This window comes from Tenrec ecaudatus, chromosome 5 (genome assembly GCF_050624435.1).
Source record: "Tenrec ecaudatus isolate mTenEca1 chromosome 5, mTenEca1.hap1, whole genome shotgun sequence".
In the NCBI taxonomy this organism is placed as follows: domain Eukaryota; kingdom Metazoa; phylum Chordata; class Mammalia; order Afrosoricida; family Tenrecidae; genus Tenrec; species Tenrec ecaudatus.
In genome coordinates, this window is record NC_134534.1 from 26,647,665 (window position 1) to 26,666,860 (window position 19,196).

A 19,196-nucleotide genomic window follows, 5' to 3' on the forward strand; every position below is an offset into this window, starting at 1 on the left:
CTGTAGACAATTGTAAAATGTAGCAACACTTTATGCTATTAAATAATATCATTTGAAATATTTTGTTTAAATTATGTATGATCATTTAGTCATTTTTCTTATATGGATCTTAAACGTCCTTCCTAAGATTTTTATAACATTTATGCTCTTAGATTCTTTTTAGTCTCTCTTGTCCTATTTATCATTTGGTAATATTACACTGTTTTATTATAATCGTATTTCCCTTATAAGCAAACTAAGGCATTGTGTGATTGAAAAGGCACTTTAAAACACAGAGATATTTTTAATATAATTCATGTGATAGGAATGAATCTATATTTTGTCATCTCATTTTGGGCTGTTGTCAGTCTCTTTACTCCCATCTGTATGTGTTTTAAAAAGAAAAAAACATCCTGTTATCATTCTATTTCACTAAACAAACAAACAAGTTGTAATTGAAGGACATTACTACAAAACCTCCATGCAATTTCAATTTGATATTATACTATTATTAAAGTAAAATGTCTATTGTTGTTAATCTGTTGGATTTAAGTTTTGTTTAGTTACTTTTTTATCAATAGCAAACATATTTTGAAGTCCTAAGCTTGTGACCATACTATGAAATTAGTACTATTTCATGTTGCTCTTTAAATTTGTGTTAAGAAATAAACAATGAAAAATTGTAATATAACACACTTTTTGGCTGGATAACCCAGTTTCAAAATAAGAAATAAAATTAGATAGGTAGATGATTGATAGATAGATAAATGTGCTTCATACATTGAAATGTTTAACTCTAAGATTATATTACTAGGTTAATTAAAAGTTTACTGAAACAAAAATAATAAAACATATTTGGGGGGATTTTGTTTTAAAGTATATTGTTTCAAAGAATTAGAATTAAATGTGTTAAAATGGAATGTCTGAATTGTAATAGCAGCTTTTGGCTATAGATAGCACTGTTTGTATTTCGTTTTAAATATTATTTTATCGTTTTTAATTTTAAGCGTTAAGACAAATGTTCAAGTTATTAAGTCAAGTTCTAAAAAATGAAAATGTCTTTGATTTATTTAGTCACATTTTAAATATATATTTCCCTACCCAATATGAAACTAAAGGCGGCAATTATTTGTGTGCAGCTGTTCCTAGAACGAGCTCTACACAGTGCAGTTCTGTGCCGGAACCACGATTTGGAAGAAGGATTGGCAATGAATTTGCGGTGGGTTCACTGGTTCTTTTTGAATGCAATCCAGGCTATATTCTCCAAGGATCCTTGGCAATCAGATGTGAGACAGTGCCTAACTCTTTGGCCCAGTGGAATGATTCCTTACCTACTTGTATTGGTGAGTATGTAAATTTTAATGCTTTGTAATTGTACTTATTTCCTATCAGAATTACTTATATTGCTTCTCTCAATTCTTCAATTTCATCTTTAATAGTTCTACGTTACATACGAAACTATAATATACTGTGTCCAAAGATGAACATTATCTGGAACACAAACACTAAAAAAAATCTCTGTGGAAACTGACTAATAATTGCTTTCATCAACATGTGTGACCAAAATACAAAGGATCTTCAAAAGTTCATGGAAAAAATTCCTTGTTTTTCGTTCAATTCCATATTTTTACAAACACTTTTAAGTCTCCTCCTACATATACAATTTTAAATTACATACAGACTGTAGATGTTTCCAGTACGAGACTATTAAGGCATTGCGTCTCTTTGAAATGGATCTGATTTTTTGTTTTTAAAAGTAAATACAAAGATTTCTATACTATTATATACGCAATGCACATCAGAAGCAGGTTTCTATGTTCATATTTACTTTACAGCAAATAGTTTAGAAATGTGTGTTAGCAAGTAAACTTGTATTTTGTTTTCACTTTTTCTAGTCACAAAACATACATAGAAAGGCATCAGTTAAGTGATTTAAAAAATACCTTGGTGTACTGATTACAAGTTTGACTGTGATATGAAAGGTCAATAGTTTGAAACCACCAGCCATTCTGTGAGGGAGAGATTGGGCTCTCTACTCCTGTAAACAGTTACAAACCCAAAGGGGCAGTTCTCCCCTGTCCTACAGAGTATCTATGAGTCACCATCAACTCAACTGCAGTGAGATTGATTTTTTATATCTAACATGCATTGTTCAGTATATACTATTGAACATTATGGTCCCTTTAGTGATTACTAATCTTGTAGTGCTTCAGGATCATCACAATCACTTTGGGTTCTAATAGAGTTTCATGGATGTAAACACTGTACAGTCAGAAGTTGCCCTCTCCCTGTCCCAGATTATCTGGAAATATAATATAGTTTTAAATGACATATTATTAACTTTTTAAAAATTATCATATTAATCTTGGTCTTATGAACTGATTTCTATCTTACTGAAAATGTATTGTTAAGTGGTTTGGAAAATTAGAGTATTTTGTTTGTTTTTATAATAGAAGCTAAGCAGAATTTTTACTCTCAAATTGGAATTTTCAATTCTCTCTTTCCCATAGAGGAGTCAAAGATATGGCTATTACTACATATTATACACATTTTCAAATATGTAATCTCTTTAACAATATTTCTTGTCAGCCCCTAGGAGAAAATGGCCATACATTTTCCTACACTGAAATCTTCAAAGAGGGTTTCCTGTGGTGCAGTGGTTAAATACTTTGCCGCTCACTGACAGGCCTGCTCTTGGACCACATCAGCTGCCCTGCAGAACGATGTGGTGGGCTGCTTCCCCAAAGAGTGTGGCCAGAAACCCGAGGAGGGGGCATGGCTAGCCAGTCCTGTAGGACAACAGGCATGGGTATAGTTTCTAAGGCAGTGAGTCATTTATTATTCTCCCACGGAGTACCTGATCATTTGGCACCTCTGAATAAACGGAGGCTGATAGAAAGAAGGATCCCTCACGGCACAATAGTTGACAGTGCTCAACTATACAGCCAAATGTTCGTGATCTGAACCCACCATTGACTTTGGGGGAGACAGATGTAGCTATCTGCTTCTGTAAATGATCCCCTTCCATTGCCATTGAGTCGATCTAATTCAATATCTTACAAACTTTAGGTGACAGTTCTACTCTGTCCTATCGGGTTGCTATGAGCCAGAATTGACTAGATGACAGGCAGCAAGAAGGTAGAGCAGTTCTTTGAAGTGTTATATAGCACCAAATGGAAGACGGGGCAAGCTTGGACATGAGCATGCTCTCTCTTCAAAGCCCAAGCTAATCGATGAAGTACTGCTTCTCTGTATCTTTTGTTCACAAGCTAATGCTTTCCTCTTTCCTTTCTACGTCTTATTGTAATGTAGAATGCTTGATGATCGTATCAAACACACTTTTGACATTTACCAAGCAAAGGCGACTGAATCGACCAGATTTGTTTTCAAACCTGTTTTGTGCCTTGGGTAGGACGAGGCCAAATGGGATCGATAGTACTTCATTCTCACAAAATTAAGACAGAATTTTTCCTTCTCCTGAGCCATGATATATGTTGACATCCTTTTGATATAAAATAGTAATAAATAGACTATATTGAACTGAACGACTCATGAGCTGAAAGAAATGTTCCTATATGTCTATGCCAAAATTAGTCATGCAATATGCATAAATTGAAAATTGCATTGCTTTAGATCAGTTTAATAATTGAAGATAGACCCGTGATAACAATAAATCTCTTCAGCCCCACATTGGATTATTAAATATTTCTTTATGAATTTCAGAAATTAGTCATGGTTTCTGCTTTACTTTCCCCAGTAATTGTTTACATCATTTCTCTGCCACTTTTCATTTATTTGTGTAAATATTGATAGACCATACTGCTGTCGTGTACTAGGGAATAAATAGGTGAATGGTCTTTCTCATTCAGTCTATATGTATGATGAAAATTCCTTCAAGACATTCATATATTCTAAAAAGACAGTGTTACGATGAGATATGGAAGCTCATAAAATAGCTCATTAATCTTTAAATATCTTTGAAAAATCCATCTATTCTTCAGAAGTGTTTAAACCCCTGAGTACGCAAAACACTAAAACATAAATTAGCTGTTTACTATTTAAAGGCTCTCTTATATATTCTTAATGATCATGCCCTAATTAACTGTCAAATCTTATGATTAATAATGTAAAACTGAATAAAGACCTCAGAGTTGGGAATTAAGCACATCATTCGTATAAGAGTTTAGTTGCAGCTACACATCTTGAACTTTGACCTTAAGATTGAATTACAATGAATTACAGCTGAGTTGGCATGGACTGGATGATAGTCAGGGACACTGTGATTAGGGGCGTTTTAACGGCACGATATGAACATGGGTGTTAAGTGAAACACTGGCAGTTCAAACCCACCAGTGGTTCCATGGGAGGAAAGACCAGATGGTCTTCTCCCGAAATGATAAAACCAAACTAAACCCATTGCCACCAGGTTGTTCCAACTCACAGGGACCCGCTAAGAATAAATAGACTTACTAAGTAGACTCTAAAATTGTAAATCTTTCAGACGCTCACTGTCACATCTTGCTCCTGTGGAGCCACTCATGGTTTGAACGTCTGCATTTCAGTCAGCACCCAAGCACTTACCACCAGGCCCTCCATCACGGATCCTAGAGAGATAACAGATTATGAAACTCTATGGACCTGCTCTACTCTTGCATATAAAGCCATTATGATAGAGAATCAATGTGATGGCACATGGAGCACGGCATACATATGAAAAATGTACGTCTATGTATGATCCTCAGTTTCTAAGAGGATAAGATAGGAAAACAAGAGAACTGGCTTGATTATTGTTTTTTCTATAGGAAAATAGTATTAATGGAGCTACGAGGTTATTGAAAGCCGGTAAAGTCCCTGGCATTGTCCTCGAGAGTTAGTAAGTAGGGAAGTATTATTGGTTTGGATTGTTGACATTATTATTTGTATTATAAATCCAACAGGAGAGAAGACTCCAATTCTAAAGATATTAAATCTTGGATATGGGGCTTCATACATTGTACGTAAAGAAATGGATATTACTTATTTTTTGTTGCTGAGGTTTTTGTTTTATTTATTTTCTCCTCGTTCAAGTGTATATGTATCTACTCTCCAATTAGTGAGTTGCCCTTCTTTTCTTTCCCAAACCTTTTTGTCATCAAATAATATTTCTTTTAGTATCAAAAACCATTTCCTGACATTTCATAAAAGGAAAAAAATCAACTCCCTCCATCAAGTCAATGCTGACTCACAGCGACCCTATAGGAGGAGACAGGGATGCCTTGTGAATTTCCAAGGCTGGAGGTGTTTATAAGAGAAGAAAGTCCAGTTTTTCTCCTTCAGAGGTAATTGTGATTTCTAACTGCCAACCTTGTGCTTAGTCGCCCAATGTGTAAACACTAGACCACTAGGGCTCCTGATTTTTCATAATAGTGGTCACATAAAATATTCATCTTTTTGTAATTGACTTGTTTTACTCAACATAATGTCCTCCAGGTTTTTCCATGTTCTGAGATGTTTCACAGGTTAACTGCTATTCTAATATTTTGTAGTATTCCTTTGTCCGTATGTGCCATAATTTTCTCATTCATCCTTCAATTGGTGGGAATACAGATTTTGGCACTTTTAGCCCTGGTCGTCCTGTCAGGTAAGTGTCTGATGGTAAACCACAAGGCAAATAATTATGAACGTCCTGCCTCTCCTTGCTCCTCTGGAGAAACTTGAGGCTATCTGCTCTCATCGAGATTTACACCTCCAGAAATGCACATAGCATTTCTATGAATTGGAATCCACTTGATAACAGTTGGTTGTAGTTTTATTGGGTTTGGTATTTACTGCTGTGAGCAGTTTTGCAATGAACACATGTCTTGATTCTCATATCTCTAGGCTGTATACTAAGTGATAGGATTACATGACTTTCTCTGCCTAACTTTTTAAGGAAGTACCATGCTATTCTCCATAGTGATTCATTATTTTACTGTCTCCAAATCAACACAAAAGGATTGTCGTTTCTCCATACCCCAACATCCTTTGTTATTATCTGCTATTCTTCCCATTTTAACTCTGCTATAACGTGTAGGCAGGATGAGATCTCATTGTGGTTTCGCTTTGCAGCTGTCTAATAACGAATGCAGTAATCTAGTGGGTGGCTAGACTTGGGCTGCCCTGCTAGCCTTAAGGTTGCCGATGCAAATTCACCTGCCACTCCAAAAAAGAAAGCTGACGCTGTCGGCTCCAGTGAAGATTGGCCTTCTTGGAACCCCTTAGAAGCTGTGATACTTTGTACTAAATCAGGTCACTATGAGTCAGAATGGACTCAAGGACACTGCGTGGGGTGGAAAGTCTAATGATCAGAAGGAAGTCTTCAGATACTTGTTGGTCACCTGAAGGGTTTCACTGGTCTGTTCATGTCCTCCACCCATCTTTAAATTGGATTATTTCTCCTTCCTTTTGTTGAGGTTTTAAAATTTTCTAGAAATCTTACAGATTAGTCCCTTGTCTGATATGATATTGCCAAAAATATTTTCCTAGTCTCCTGTTTTTATTATTTTAATCAATATTGTGATGCACATAAGCACCTAATGTTTATTAGATCCCAGGCATCCAATGTGCCTTTGGTCGCTTGTACAATTGCATTCTGCATAGTGCTGTTCACATCATATGCTTTGTGCTGCCACGGAGTCGATTCCGATCCATCGCAACCCTCGAGCGTGCTTCTGAGACTCTGGATCTTTATGAAAACTGACATCCTCACCTAGCAGGTGAGTCCTGCAGGACTATTAGTGTGTTTGAACTCGAGACTTTGTGGTCAGCAGCAATTCCCAACCCACAGCACTACCTTTATGTCATATATTAGGGCTCCAAAATATATCCCAATTTTTTCACTGATAACCTATGTAGTTTTACATTGAGTGCAGATAAAGAGTCCGGGAGTACTGACTATCTACAGCTGATCTGCTGTTTGAACAACACTTCAAAGTTACTGTCTGTAGTAATTATCTCCCGTAGATGATCTTTGCACTTGGAAAAAAGCTGAAAGAATCAATACCTGCCATGCATTCCAACTAGACTAATTTAGTATTCCTTGTATCCAAGACTCTTCTTTTAATTATATTTCAGGAAGAGTTGGTGGAAATATTGTAATTTTAAAAAGTATAATACTAAGCATTCATTAGGATAAGCTACTTAGGAGAATATGAAGACAAGAGCTGGAGAGAAAATCATAAAATATGTGCAATATTTATATTATTTTAAAAGATTTACCACCACACAGAAAAGTCCATAATGATAATGATCAGATAGTGTAATATGACACTATCTGAATATAGATGACTCCTAGCATGGGCAGCAGCTATTATCAGAGACAAAAGGTCTATGGAAGGTATTAATACTAAGCAGTGGCCCATGGCTTTCAATAACATTAGGAAAACTTGCAAGCTTACTATCCCACAGCCTAAACACAACAGAAACTCACTTACCAATTTAAGGGAAAATATGTGTATTCAGGGACTTGTAGAATTCCATTGTCAGAAACCAAGTTGTCTAGCATTTTGTTTACTTTTTGGGAAACTGTTTTTTATCCATAAAACAGACTACTTTTTACCTTAAATTGGTAGAAACAACATATACTACATACGAGGCAGCTATGCATGTAAATCTCACCAGATGAGACACACAGGAATAAAATTAACTCCATCGGTGGGGGAAAAAATGACACAGAAGCTCAATATCATGGGCTAGAACAAGGGTAGAGGTTGACTGTAGAATAGATCATCAATTACACATATGCACATTCAAGTTGAAGGTGAAGAAAATAAAAAAAATTCATTACAGCAATCAGAGGAAAATTAAGCTTAAAAACAACATACAACTTTGAGTGTGCGTCATGTTAATTTAGAAACGTTCTCAAAAATACATTTGGCACACTGAATAGCATTGAATGAATCACAGACAAGTGTGTGCCACATAAAGAAGGGAAATGACCATTAGAAAAACAAGAAAAGAGAGACCAAATTGAGTATCAGAAGCAGCTCTGACGCTTATTTACCAAGTAAGATGCTAGCGCAAACGAAGAAATGATGAAGCAAAAGAGCTGAGAAGAAAACCCGAGAGGGCAGCGGAAGGAAATAAAGTAGGAAACGACCTGTGTGAAGACCTGAAGTTCAAAACCCAGAGAGGAAAACACATAACTTTTCAAATCAGAAGACTAACGAAAAAAATTCTAGTTGAGGTGTGCAATCCTGCCGGAGGATCCTTTGGGAACTATATAGTATAATGCAAGAAGCGTAGAAAAGGGGCGGCGGACACCAAGTCACTGTTCCCCATACAGTTAATGTGTCATTTTGGGATCTAGCACATAATCAAGGTCAGTAGTGCTGATGGAATAAATCCAAGTGGTCATGAGGCATTAGCAAATAATGATGCTCAAAGACGTTGCAGAATGACAACACATTGACAAAATGCCAGTTGGGATGTTTAAACAAGTGGTTACTACATTGGAATCGCGTACTCCTTCCTGTATACCAAGAAAACTGGAAAACTGTTACCTGGACAACCAAGAGGAAGAGAACCCTATATATGCCCATTCCAAATAAAAATGTCCCAATACAATGGAGAGGTTATCAACAACATAATTAATACCAAATAAAAGTGCGAGGAGGATGATTCAGAACGGTTGCAGCAGTGGATCAAGAGGGATTTGCCAATATTTGAGTCTGATCCAGAAGGGGACCCATTAACGAGGTGACATCGCACACATCTTGGTTGAAAACATTTATCCGTGTTTTGTGGACAATACACAGCAATTCAAATGCGTGGATCATAACAATTTATGATGAACATTGCAGAGATTTGGGAACACAAATGTTTCTTGTTTATTCATTAAACAAGAGCCGTCCTGAAAACGGAACGTGAGTATCATGGATAGCTTAACATTACAAAAGGTGTGCAGCCTCGGGCTTCTATCTATCTTCCCACCGCACTTATTCAATCTGTGCATTGAGCAAATACTTCAAGAAGCTGGACCATAAGAAGAACAATGTGGCATCAGATTTTAAGGGAAACTCATGAACAAACTGCAGGTGACACAACCAGATTTACTAGAAGGGAAGACCTCAATCCCTTGCTAATGACAGTCAGACTACGGTCCTCAGTACGGATTGTAACCCAAACAAAATCCCCACAACCGGGTCTAGAAGCAACATCATGGTCAACAGAGAAAAGACTGACATTTGTAAGGATCTCATTTTATTTGGATCAACAATCAGCACCTATGGCAGCAGGCCATAGCTAAAACTTCAGTGTTTTAGCTTTTTATTTTTTTAAGCGAATATGTCACTTTGAGGACCCAGGTGGTGATGCTGAAGAGAGGGTCACTGTGCGTCATAATTGATGCAATAGCCCCTGTCAAGAACAGAAACGTTGCAAAATTGTGCTAGCTTGCATTTTCTACCACTATCATAAGAAAAGGAAATATTGCCTTATGTGATATTAATGCATATTTATTTTATATACATATTATTTAATTTATATTTTATATCTACTACTGGAGGGCAGATATAAATCAAGAAAATGGATTATATAACATTAGGACACATAAATCTGTTTAACATAATAGAAGGGTGGTGATTCTAAATACAATTTGAAAGATAGCTAATTTTAGGTTTTTTCTCTGGTCCAGTTTCTAATCTTTACATATAGAAAAAGTACCTTAATGTTCGATTTTTACCTATGTGATAGTTAGGTTTTATATCATTTTGGATGGGCCATGATTCTCCCATGATATGATCTAACATTGTATGGTCAGCTCCATGATGGAATCTTCTAGGAAGCAGCCCCATAGTTAATCTAGTCCCAGTCTTGATACAGTTGAGAGAGACTTCATTGAGGGAGACTTACAGTGTATGGCAACTGTCTAAATTCTTCTACTGCTAGATCTAGGTCCTGCATCTGATTGGTAGGCCCCCTGTTATATCACCTGCCAATCCCAAGAGCCATCAGCTGACTGCCAACTTTGGATTCGTTCAGCTCTGTATTCACCAGCCTGTGTTCTTCCTGCTTGATCCTCCTTTCTATTCCTCAGTCCCTTGAGCTGACATTTGACCCACACACCTAAGTCAGATTGACGTCCCTATTTCTACCACTGTCTGAGCCAGTTCCATATATAAATCTCTTTCCATATACAAACACATATAAAAGTCCTTGTTTTGCTTCTTTACAGAACCCAGCCTAACACAGACAATAAATAATTTTCATTTGAAAATGTCTGAATACAAATGTTAAGCTGGGTCTCTTAGAGTCAAATGTGACAGATACATTCAGAAATAGGTTGATATTAAAGGCATCTATTTAATTGGTGTTCATTTATAATACTTCTTGTTCCCTTCACTTGGAAGACATGCACCCCCCAGATATATATTTGTCTCACTTCATTATTTAATCCTTGTCACCACCTGATTATCTTTCCTGGCCACACTAACATTATTTTATGCAACGATTCCCTATTCTATTTATATATGAATGTTATTTTTTCATTACAGCAAGCACATCACCCACTATTTTATGCTATTTTATAATCTCTCTCCCCCTCACACTGTCCTCATCGATATACACTGACTTTGTACCTATCTACATGGTTTGGTTCCAAAGACTAATTTCCTACGTAAAAATTGCTTTTCTCCCAGTCAGGATGGTGTTCCTCACCTCCAAAAACACCCTTGCACCTTGCTTTTCTACCAGTTTGCTCTGGAGCCCAGAGGGAAACCTCAGGAGGAGGCGGCTCCTGGTCCTCTGGGCAGGTGATGCCCAGTCACAGAAGTGGCAGAGGTCTCTTTATTAGAAAATAATTCCTATCCCCTTGACAAAATTCTACAGCCAGACTAGACTCTTGTCTCTTCCTCCTGGCCAGCAACTTCTGCATCCTGTGTGCCACCTGAACACCCAGTGCCCACTGCAGTCTTTGCCCAACTCTTCCACTTGACCAGGTCAAGAAAATCTGGCCCGTGTTGTCTCCCTCCTTCTCACTAACTCATTTTCCTCCTCCTTTTTCCTCTCTTGCCTTCCAAAATGAAAACTGGAACAAACTCACTTCCTAAGAGTTGATTCTGATTCACAGTGATCCAATCAGGCAGCTGGCGCTGCCTCTTTGGTTCTGAGAGGAACTCTTTACCGGAGTGGACAGCCTCATCTCTGTTCTATGGAGTGGCTCATGGGTTCCAACCCTGAACTTGCAAATGAACGGCACAACATGTAGCCCAGGCCACAATGGAAGCTCCGTATTAATGTGCAAAGTAGTTGCAAAGTAGAGTTTTACTATTCCTCACTGGGAAATGTTGGATAATGAGGTTGTTGATAAGTGAGAAGCAGGTGTGTTGTTTCCATGCTCAACTAAAGTAGGACCTAACACAAACAGATGTTCCACTAACATGTAATCAATGAACTGATGTTGGTAAATGCTGAGGTATTTTAGCAATCGAAGAACTCTGGCCATCTTCCTTCCATAGTCTGCTACTTAACGTGCCTTCATTTGGAATGTTTCACCGCAAAGTAACATTCTGCTTAATTCTGCTTGCTTAGATCTTTATCAGCAGATCTGGAGTTTAAAACTCTTCTGAAAACTGCCAGACACATAAGTAGGTGAAACACAGATACTGAATTTACATATCACATAGGGAATTTTATTCTAAGACAGAGAGAAAGCCCACTTAGGAATTGGTCTTTTAAATCTAATCTTTTATAATCTATTTACAGGATTTTATACTGATCATTTTTTCTTTCTTCACAACTCAATGAATTCTCAGCTAACAATTTAAGACAAGTGAGCATCCAAGCATCCAATCGAAACCAAAGAATGCAGCCTTTTGCATTCCAAATACTTCTCCGCATTCCTAATGCATGCCAATTGTACTGTTCCATTTTCACAGTTCATATTACTACCAGCAACACTTTTCTTTTTGCCTTTCCCTCATAAAAAGGAAAAAAATGTGTAATAAGATGTGCAGTAATTTTGTGAAGGACATTAAACTAAAATTCTTGAGTAAGGAATAGCCCCATTAGAGGTTTCCTCAAATGTGCATAGAGCTGAATGATAGACTGCTAAATTAGAGAATTCCACTTATTTAAACAATCCATCTAGAAAGCAATAATGACTGCATGCTGATCTGTAGGAGCTTGGGGTTCCGTGATTAAAGCACTGGCTGCTGGCCTAAAAGTTGGCACCTTGAACCCCTCAACCGTTGCTCTCTGGGAAGAAAGATGTGGAAATTGGCTCTTATAAAGATTTATAGTCCTAAAAAACCTATGGGGTTTTTCTATTTGACATACAGGGTTTATAGGCTAGAATAGGCTCCATAGCAAGGTTTTCTGGGGTTTTGCACCAACCTGTAGTCTTCTCATTCTTAAGTATATTACAATAAAATACATTACTATTTTCAATTAAAAAAACTTCATGTGGAGCACACACAATATTGCAAAAATTAAACATAAACTCAGAGTGAATTTTTGTCATCTAAAATGGACCTTTTATAATGTATCTTACTTAAAAATTTCAGTCTTATATGCGCTAGGCTCTATTATATCTGAGACTGTAATTCAAATAACCTCCTAAAACTATTAATAGCTTTGACCATCTATGACCATGGACATTTCAAGAAGAGTATGTACTGGCGGGGTAGCAGGCTGCACATTGAAGTGCGAACCACAAGGTCAATGTTGCTAGAGGACTACGTTCAAGCTTCATTGAATATATTAACCCGAAAGAAATCTACATCTGTTACGTTTCTGGATTGGGAGACCTCGGTTCTTGCTTAGCAGTCCTGAAAAAAATTCACGCGGCAGAAGCACGTTTGTAAGCCACGTGACTTTTATGAAAGGGGGAAAATTCAGCTATTACAGTCTCAAAAGTACATGCTGCTTCTGGAAAGCAAATAAGACCAGACAGAACCACGCAGGAGTTCCTGACTAAACACGGAAAACCATCTGAAAAGAATACCAGAACAGGTGCACGAAACCACCCTTGCAGAACCAGAAAATCCCCGGGGTCTGGAAAGAGACCCGAGGCACCGCAGGACCCGAGCACGGCGTGTGCCAATGTGTCTGGAAGAGAGGTAGCAGCCTCAGGAAGCTTTTGACCGCTGGCCGGGCAGGCATGATTGAGGGTTTCGGCTGATCTTATTGGCTGAGTTTGGGCACACATGTGATGTCATATTGCTGGAGTAGCCTCAACTGTGTCTAGGTGGCCCTAGTCTGCACATGCTCAGTTTGGATTTTTTTCATACATGTCTAATAGGCGCCCTATTTCTCTGCAACCCCTTTATTGTGGACCTAGGCAAGCATTTGGGGAGACGACCCCCTCAGTCCCTATTCTGGCTGCCTTGCACATGTTTTAAAAGCATGCCAATTGAGATATTTAAACAAATGGATGGAATCCTGGAAATACTCAGATAGGCCAATACATTTCAAAGACCGGAGGAGATGCTGGGTAAGTGCTTATTCTAAAGAAAGATGGTCCAACAGAATACAGAAATCATTGGCGATATCATTAATATCACATGCAATTAAAACTGTGCTAAAGATAAATAACATACTTGCTGCAATGCATAAAGAAGTAACTAACAGAAATTCAAACCAATCCATAAGAAGCTGTTAAATAAGGAATAGTATTACGCAGCTGATGCCAAATGGACCTTGTTTAAAGGGAGAGAACAAGAAAATATGTTTACCTGTGTTTTAAGAGATTACATAGACATTTAATTTTGTCATTAATTGCAAATTAAGAATAACATTGTGCATGATAGAAATTCAAAAAGACGTGTGTTTGTGGTGAAACTGTATGTCTGTGAAGAGACAGTCGCTAAAGAGACATGGGATAGGTCATGGCTTAAAATCAGGAAACATGTGTCAGTGGGGTATCCTTTTACCAGTATCCTTAGTAAATCTGTAGGCTGAGCAAATCATCTGAGCGACTGGGCTTTGTAAAGAAGCAGGTGGCACCCCCAGTGTGGGAGGAGTCGTGGACATCCAGTGATAGACAGATACACAGCCTTGCCTTCCAGTGAAGGGGTTTTTAAGTCTTTGCTGATGAAGAGCATATATTCTAGCTTTCAGTGCAGACTAGACCTCTCCCTGAAGAAGACCAAACCTCACACCTGAATTAATAAGCAAACTCACGGTAAAAACCAAAGTTACTAAAGTTGTCAAGAATTTTATTTTACTTGGATCATTAACTTGACAGAATTTGCTACTGTAGATACAAATGTGTAATTTTTTTAAAGTAAGAAAACAAGGAAGAATGTGAGGTTCTTGACATAATAACTGGGGAAATGGTGGTGACATTTACTGATGGGAATGTTTCTGGATGGTTGAAAATGTAAGAATGTTGTTTGGACCATATTAGTTTGAGATACTCTATAGCAATATTATAGGACATAGGAGAGAAGAAAGGGATGGATATAAATATTTAGTAATGATCATATAAAGATGAAATGAAAATGGATGGCATCACTTGACACAAATATACATGTGCACAACTATCTTCATCCCAGCATTGTTCACAATAGCAAGAAATGGAATCACTCGAAAAGCCCAACAGTAGAATAATGAATGAGTTAAAAAAGAAAAGAATGGATGAGTTCATCTAAATGTCCATCTGTAGAAGGAAACTATGGTACATATACATCTCTGAAAGAAACAAGAAATGAAACAGGGAGTGTGTCCAAGTATGGATGGACCTGGAGACTTGTAGGCTGTGTGAAATTAACAAATCACAAAAGGACAAACATATGAGACCATTGTTACAAAGGAAAAAAATGCAAGCTAAACATAAAGAGTTGTGTACCGAAGGGAACAGACTTTGGAGTTTGCCAATTGGGAAGGTCAAGGGAGGAAGTAGAAAGCAGTAGACTAGATGACTGACAGGTGTCAGCATGGGGACAGGGCCAGATGATGGTCCACCAGAGAGAGAGGAGAGATCAAGAAGCAGGAAAAGGATAAATTATTGGGGTGGGTTGAGTATTAGTTTAAACTAGTTAATACACAGTTGATCTGATTTACAATAAAAAATATTTAAACAACAGCGGCAAAAATTGCTGCCATTACTGAAGGTTAGTGAGGACACTTGGGTGAGGCTTTGGACTGTTAATAACAAGGCTGATAGTTTGAAGTCACTAGCTACTATTTCATAGAAAGATGAGGCTTTCTGCTGTTATAATGACTGATAACTTCAAAAATCTACAGGGGAAATCTATTCCGTCCTATAGGCTTGCTCAAAGTGGGAAAATATTCCATATCAGTTTTACTGAGCATGGTGGTTATAGAGAGAAGAAAGCCTATGCCTGTGTTTGAGACTGATACAAAGTTTAGACTAGAAGGAGGATGGAATGGTGAATGCAACCATGCTGAAGAGGAAGATGAGTGGGTGACTTTTGATGATCAAACGAGGATTATTGTAAATGGATCGTCTGTGTGGGAATTACATGACTGTAGATTGAGTAAAATGCAAATAAAGACTGAAAATTGCATGTATGTGATCTACTCAACCTCGGGTGGAGGAGAGGTTTTATGCGTATGCATTGGGAGCCTGAGAAACATGGTTCTGTTATATCCGGGGGCTTACAGACCAGAGGAACAGCATTACTTCTTCCTGTGAGCTGTAGACTGGACAGGAATGTTTCCATTGTGGAGGGTCTTTCTGAGGTTCCCTTTTATGCTGAGCTGGGCTCAGACCTGATGAAATCATCCACATTAAGGTGTTAGCATCAACAAAACTCTTGAAACTCAGTTACTAGGCTGGGGCAAGATGGGGTGGGGTGGGCAGGAAGCATTCACAAGGCCTCTGGATCTGCTGCGGTTCCCTGGCTATCTGTGATGGAAGCGTAACTTCCACATGGGTCCAAGGACTCTCAGGGGTTGCCTTCTCAGCTGCAGCATATGTTTTTGGACTGTTGATTCATGTTCCTGTATGTGTCACAGACCATTCCTTTGGCTTTCACAAATATTTTGATAGAGTTATTCAAACAAACCACTGATTGAAATTGATGGAGAAGATGTAACGTGAACAACAGATTATAGCTTGCCATTGTAAATGTATGAGAGAAAAATATAAATTGAAAATGGAAAAAGTTATCCCATTTTCTTAGATCTGCATTTACTGCAAGAGGACAGCATGTAAAGAAATAAGACCATAGGATGGCTAACAAAGGTTATACAATGAAGGACTAAAGAGGCAACATCTACACTGAATGTTTATGGATGGGTTGGTGTTAGTTACGTGAATAGTATTCATCAGGAGTAATAGCAAAAGAATGTATTAGATCAGTCATTTGGATTTGGAAGGGGGATGGTGCATGACTCAAAGTGAGGACAATAACTACAAACACATTACTTATCAGACATGGAATATATAAACTATGAATCTAGGAAAACTGGAAGTTGTCAAACAAATGTAAATGTAAGTGATGTACATAAAGATTGATACCTGAGGCATTAGTGAGCTGAAATGGAAACGTGCTGGTCACTTTGAATCAGATAATCATATGGTTCACTTTAGCAAGAGTGAAAATTTCAAATTTAGCATTCACAATAAAAAGATGTTAAAATCTATTTTGAAATATAATGCTGTCTGTTATTGGATATTATCTATATATGTAGAGGAAGACCTATAAATATAACTATTTTCAAATTTACATACCAACCACTAAAGCCCATGATGAAGATATTGAAGAATTCCACCAATTTCTTCAGCCCGAAATTGATTAAACATGCAATCAAGATGCACTCACAATTAATGCTTATTGGAATACAAAAGTTGGAAACAAATACATATTGTATTTACTCATGTATAAGCCGAGTTTTTCACCATATTTTTAATGCAGTTTTTAGGGCAAAATTAGGTGTCTCGGCTGATATTCGGGTTGGCTTATACACAAGTATGTACAGTAAGTGGTTGAAAAATCCAGTGTTAGTGACAGATGCTATGCTGGACACTACATGATAGAATTTTGAAAGCCTAATGACTTATTCATTACCAATTCTTCATTTCAAAATCATAAATGGGTGATTACTCATGTGAACTCCGACAGATGGAATACACAGAAATCAAATCAATTGCATATGTGGAAAGAAATGAAGCAGAAGCTCATTATCATCCACCAAAACAAGGGCAGAGGCCAACTGAGGAATACACCATCAATTAATCAGGTGCAAGTTCTAATTGAAGCTAAAGAAAATTAAACAAGTCAATGACAATAAAAATATGACCTTGGGTATATATTATCTAGCTATAAAGACTATCTCAGGAAGAAATTTGACATATTGAACTCTAATGACGAGATGAATTGTGTGATTACATCCAAAACATCATTATGTCAATAAAACAATAAGAAAAGTAAAATATCGCAGTGAATATTGGAAAAGGCCCTGAAACTTGTTCTTGGACACAGAGTTGCTAAAAAAAAAATGATGAAATTAGAGGCAGATTCAGAAAAAGACATGGAACGTGGGTATATCATTGCTGACTTGATGAATCTCAGCTGAAAGCTGAGAATACCAGAAAGATGTTTACCTGTGTTTTATTGATTATACAAAGACATTTTATTGTGAGCATCAAACAAATTATGGTGAACATTTTAATAATTGGGATCACAAATAGTTTTCTCAAATGCAACATGCACATAAACCAAGAGGCAGTCATTAAAATACAATGAGGGGACACTGACTGGTCTAACGTTAGGAAACGTGTGTATCGTGCTTGAATCCTTTCATCATACTTATTCAATCTGCATGCTGATCAAACAATCCAGGAAGCTGACTGTATGACGTAGGATCCAGCATCAAACCAGAGGAAGACTCATCAAAACCCTGCAGATGACATAGTGTTGTTTGCTAAAATTAAAGGGGACTGGAAGCATTTAGTGATGAAGATCAGAGCCTTCAGCCTTCCCGAGGAATTATATGGCTTGTTTTTCAACCTAAAGAAAAAATGAACTCGTAATTGGATCAATAAGTAACAACAAAATAAATGGAGAAAAGATTGGCTCTCTTTGAACTATTTAATTTTATTTAGATTCATTATCAATACCCATGTAAACAGCAATTTAGAAATCAAATGACTAAAAGCATTGATCAACTTTGTGAAAAACAACACCACAAAGCGCCTCTTTAAAGTTTAAACAAACAAGATGTCGTTTTTAGGATTAATATGTATCTAACTTAAGCCATGATAGTCTCAAAAACCTCCTATATATCTGAAAACTAAGTATTAAAGAAAGAAGATTGGAGAACATTTTTTGCATCTGAATTATGGCATTTGAAATATTGGAAGTACCATGAACTACTAGAAAAACAAACAAATCCATATTTGAGAAAGTGCACCTAAAATGTTCCTTAGAAACAAGGGAGGTGAGACTTCATTTAATATACTTTCAAAATGAGTTTTATAGAGATATCCTACAATGTGACGCTTGTTTGTGTTCAGTGCAGTTGAGATGATTGTGACTCACAGTGACCCTGTATACAACAGCAAATAACACCTGGTCCTGTACCATGCTCTCGTTGTTCTGAGGTTGAGCCTATTGTAGCCACTCTGTCAGCCCTCCCATGTTGTTGAGGGTCTTCCTGTGGTTTGCAAAATATGATATCCTTTTCCAGGGACTGGTGTCTCCTAAAAAATGTACAAAATATGTGACAAAGTCACCGTTGTCATCCATAATGAACATTCTGGGTGTACTTTGTCCAAGATGGAGTTCCTGGTGCTTTCAATATCCTTCACCAACACCATACTTCGAATGCATTGATTTACCTTGAGTTTTCCTTATTCAATGTCCAATTTTCACATGCATATGAGGCCTTTGGATTCAGGGCACCTTACTCCTCAAAGTAACTTCCTAACTTTTCACGAATTTAACGAAGTCTGTGCAGCAGATTTAGCAATTCTCTGTGTTGTTTGGTCCCTTGATTGTGGATTCCATGAACATTGATTGTGGATTCCATGAACATTGATTGTGGATTCCATGAACATTGATTGTGGACCTAAGTACGATGAAATCCTGGACAACTTCAGTGTGTTCTTTACTTACCATGATGTCACCTATTGGTTTAGTTGTGAGAACTTCGTTTTCTTTGTATTGAGTTGTAATCCATACTGAAGGCTGCGATCCTTGATCTTCATCAACAATTTCAATTCAGTAGTTCCATCATATTAAGAAGGGTTGTGCTACCATCACCAAAATTAACTGGAATATTTTCTTTTT

The 19,196-nt window shown here is 37.3% G+C and overlaps 1 protein-coding gene across 3 annotated transcripts in view; it reads left to right on the top strand.

The window, feature by feature from the left end:
* The window catches only part of CSMD3 (CUB and Sushi multiple domains 3), a 1,306,760-nt gene that overhangs the window by 1,118,621 nt on the left and 168,943 nt on the right, over positions 1-19,196 (top strand). For all 3 annotated transcript variants that reach the window (XM_075550585.1, XM_075550586.1, XM_075550587.1), the window contains one exon: positions 1,119-1,322. In XM_075550585.1, the coding sequence (XP_075406700.1) occupies positions 1,119-1,322 (204 nt within the window). The remainder of the gene's footprint in view (positions 1-1,118; positions 1,323-19,196) is intronic.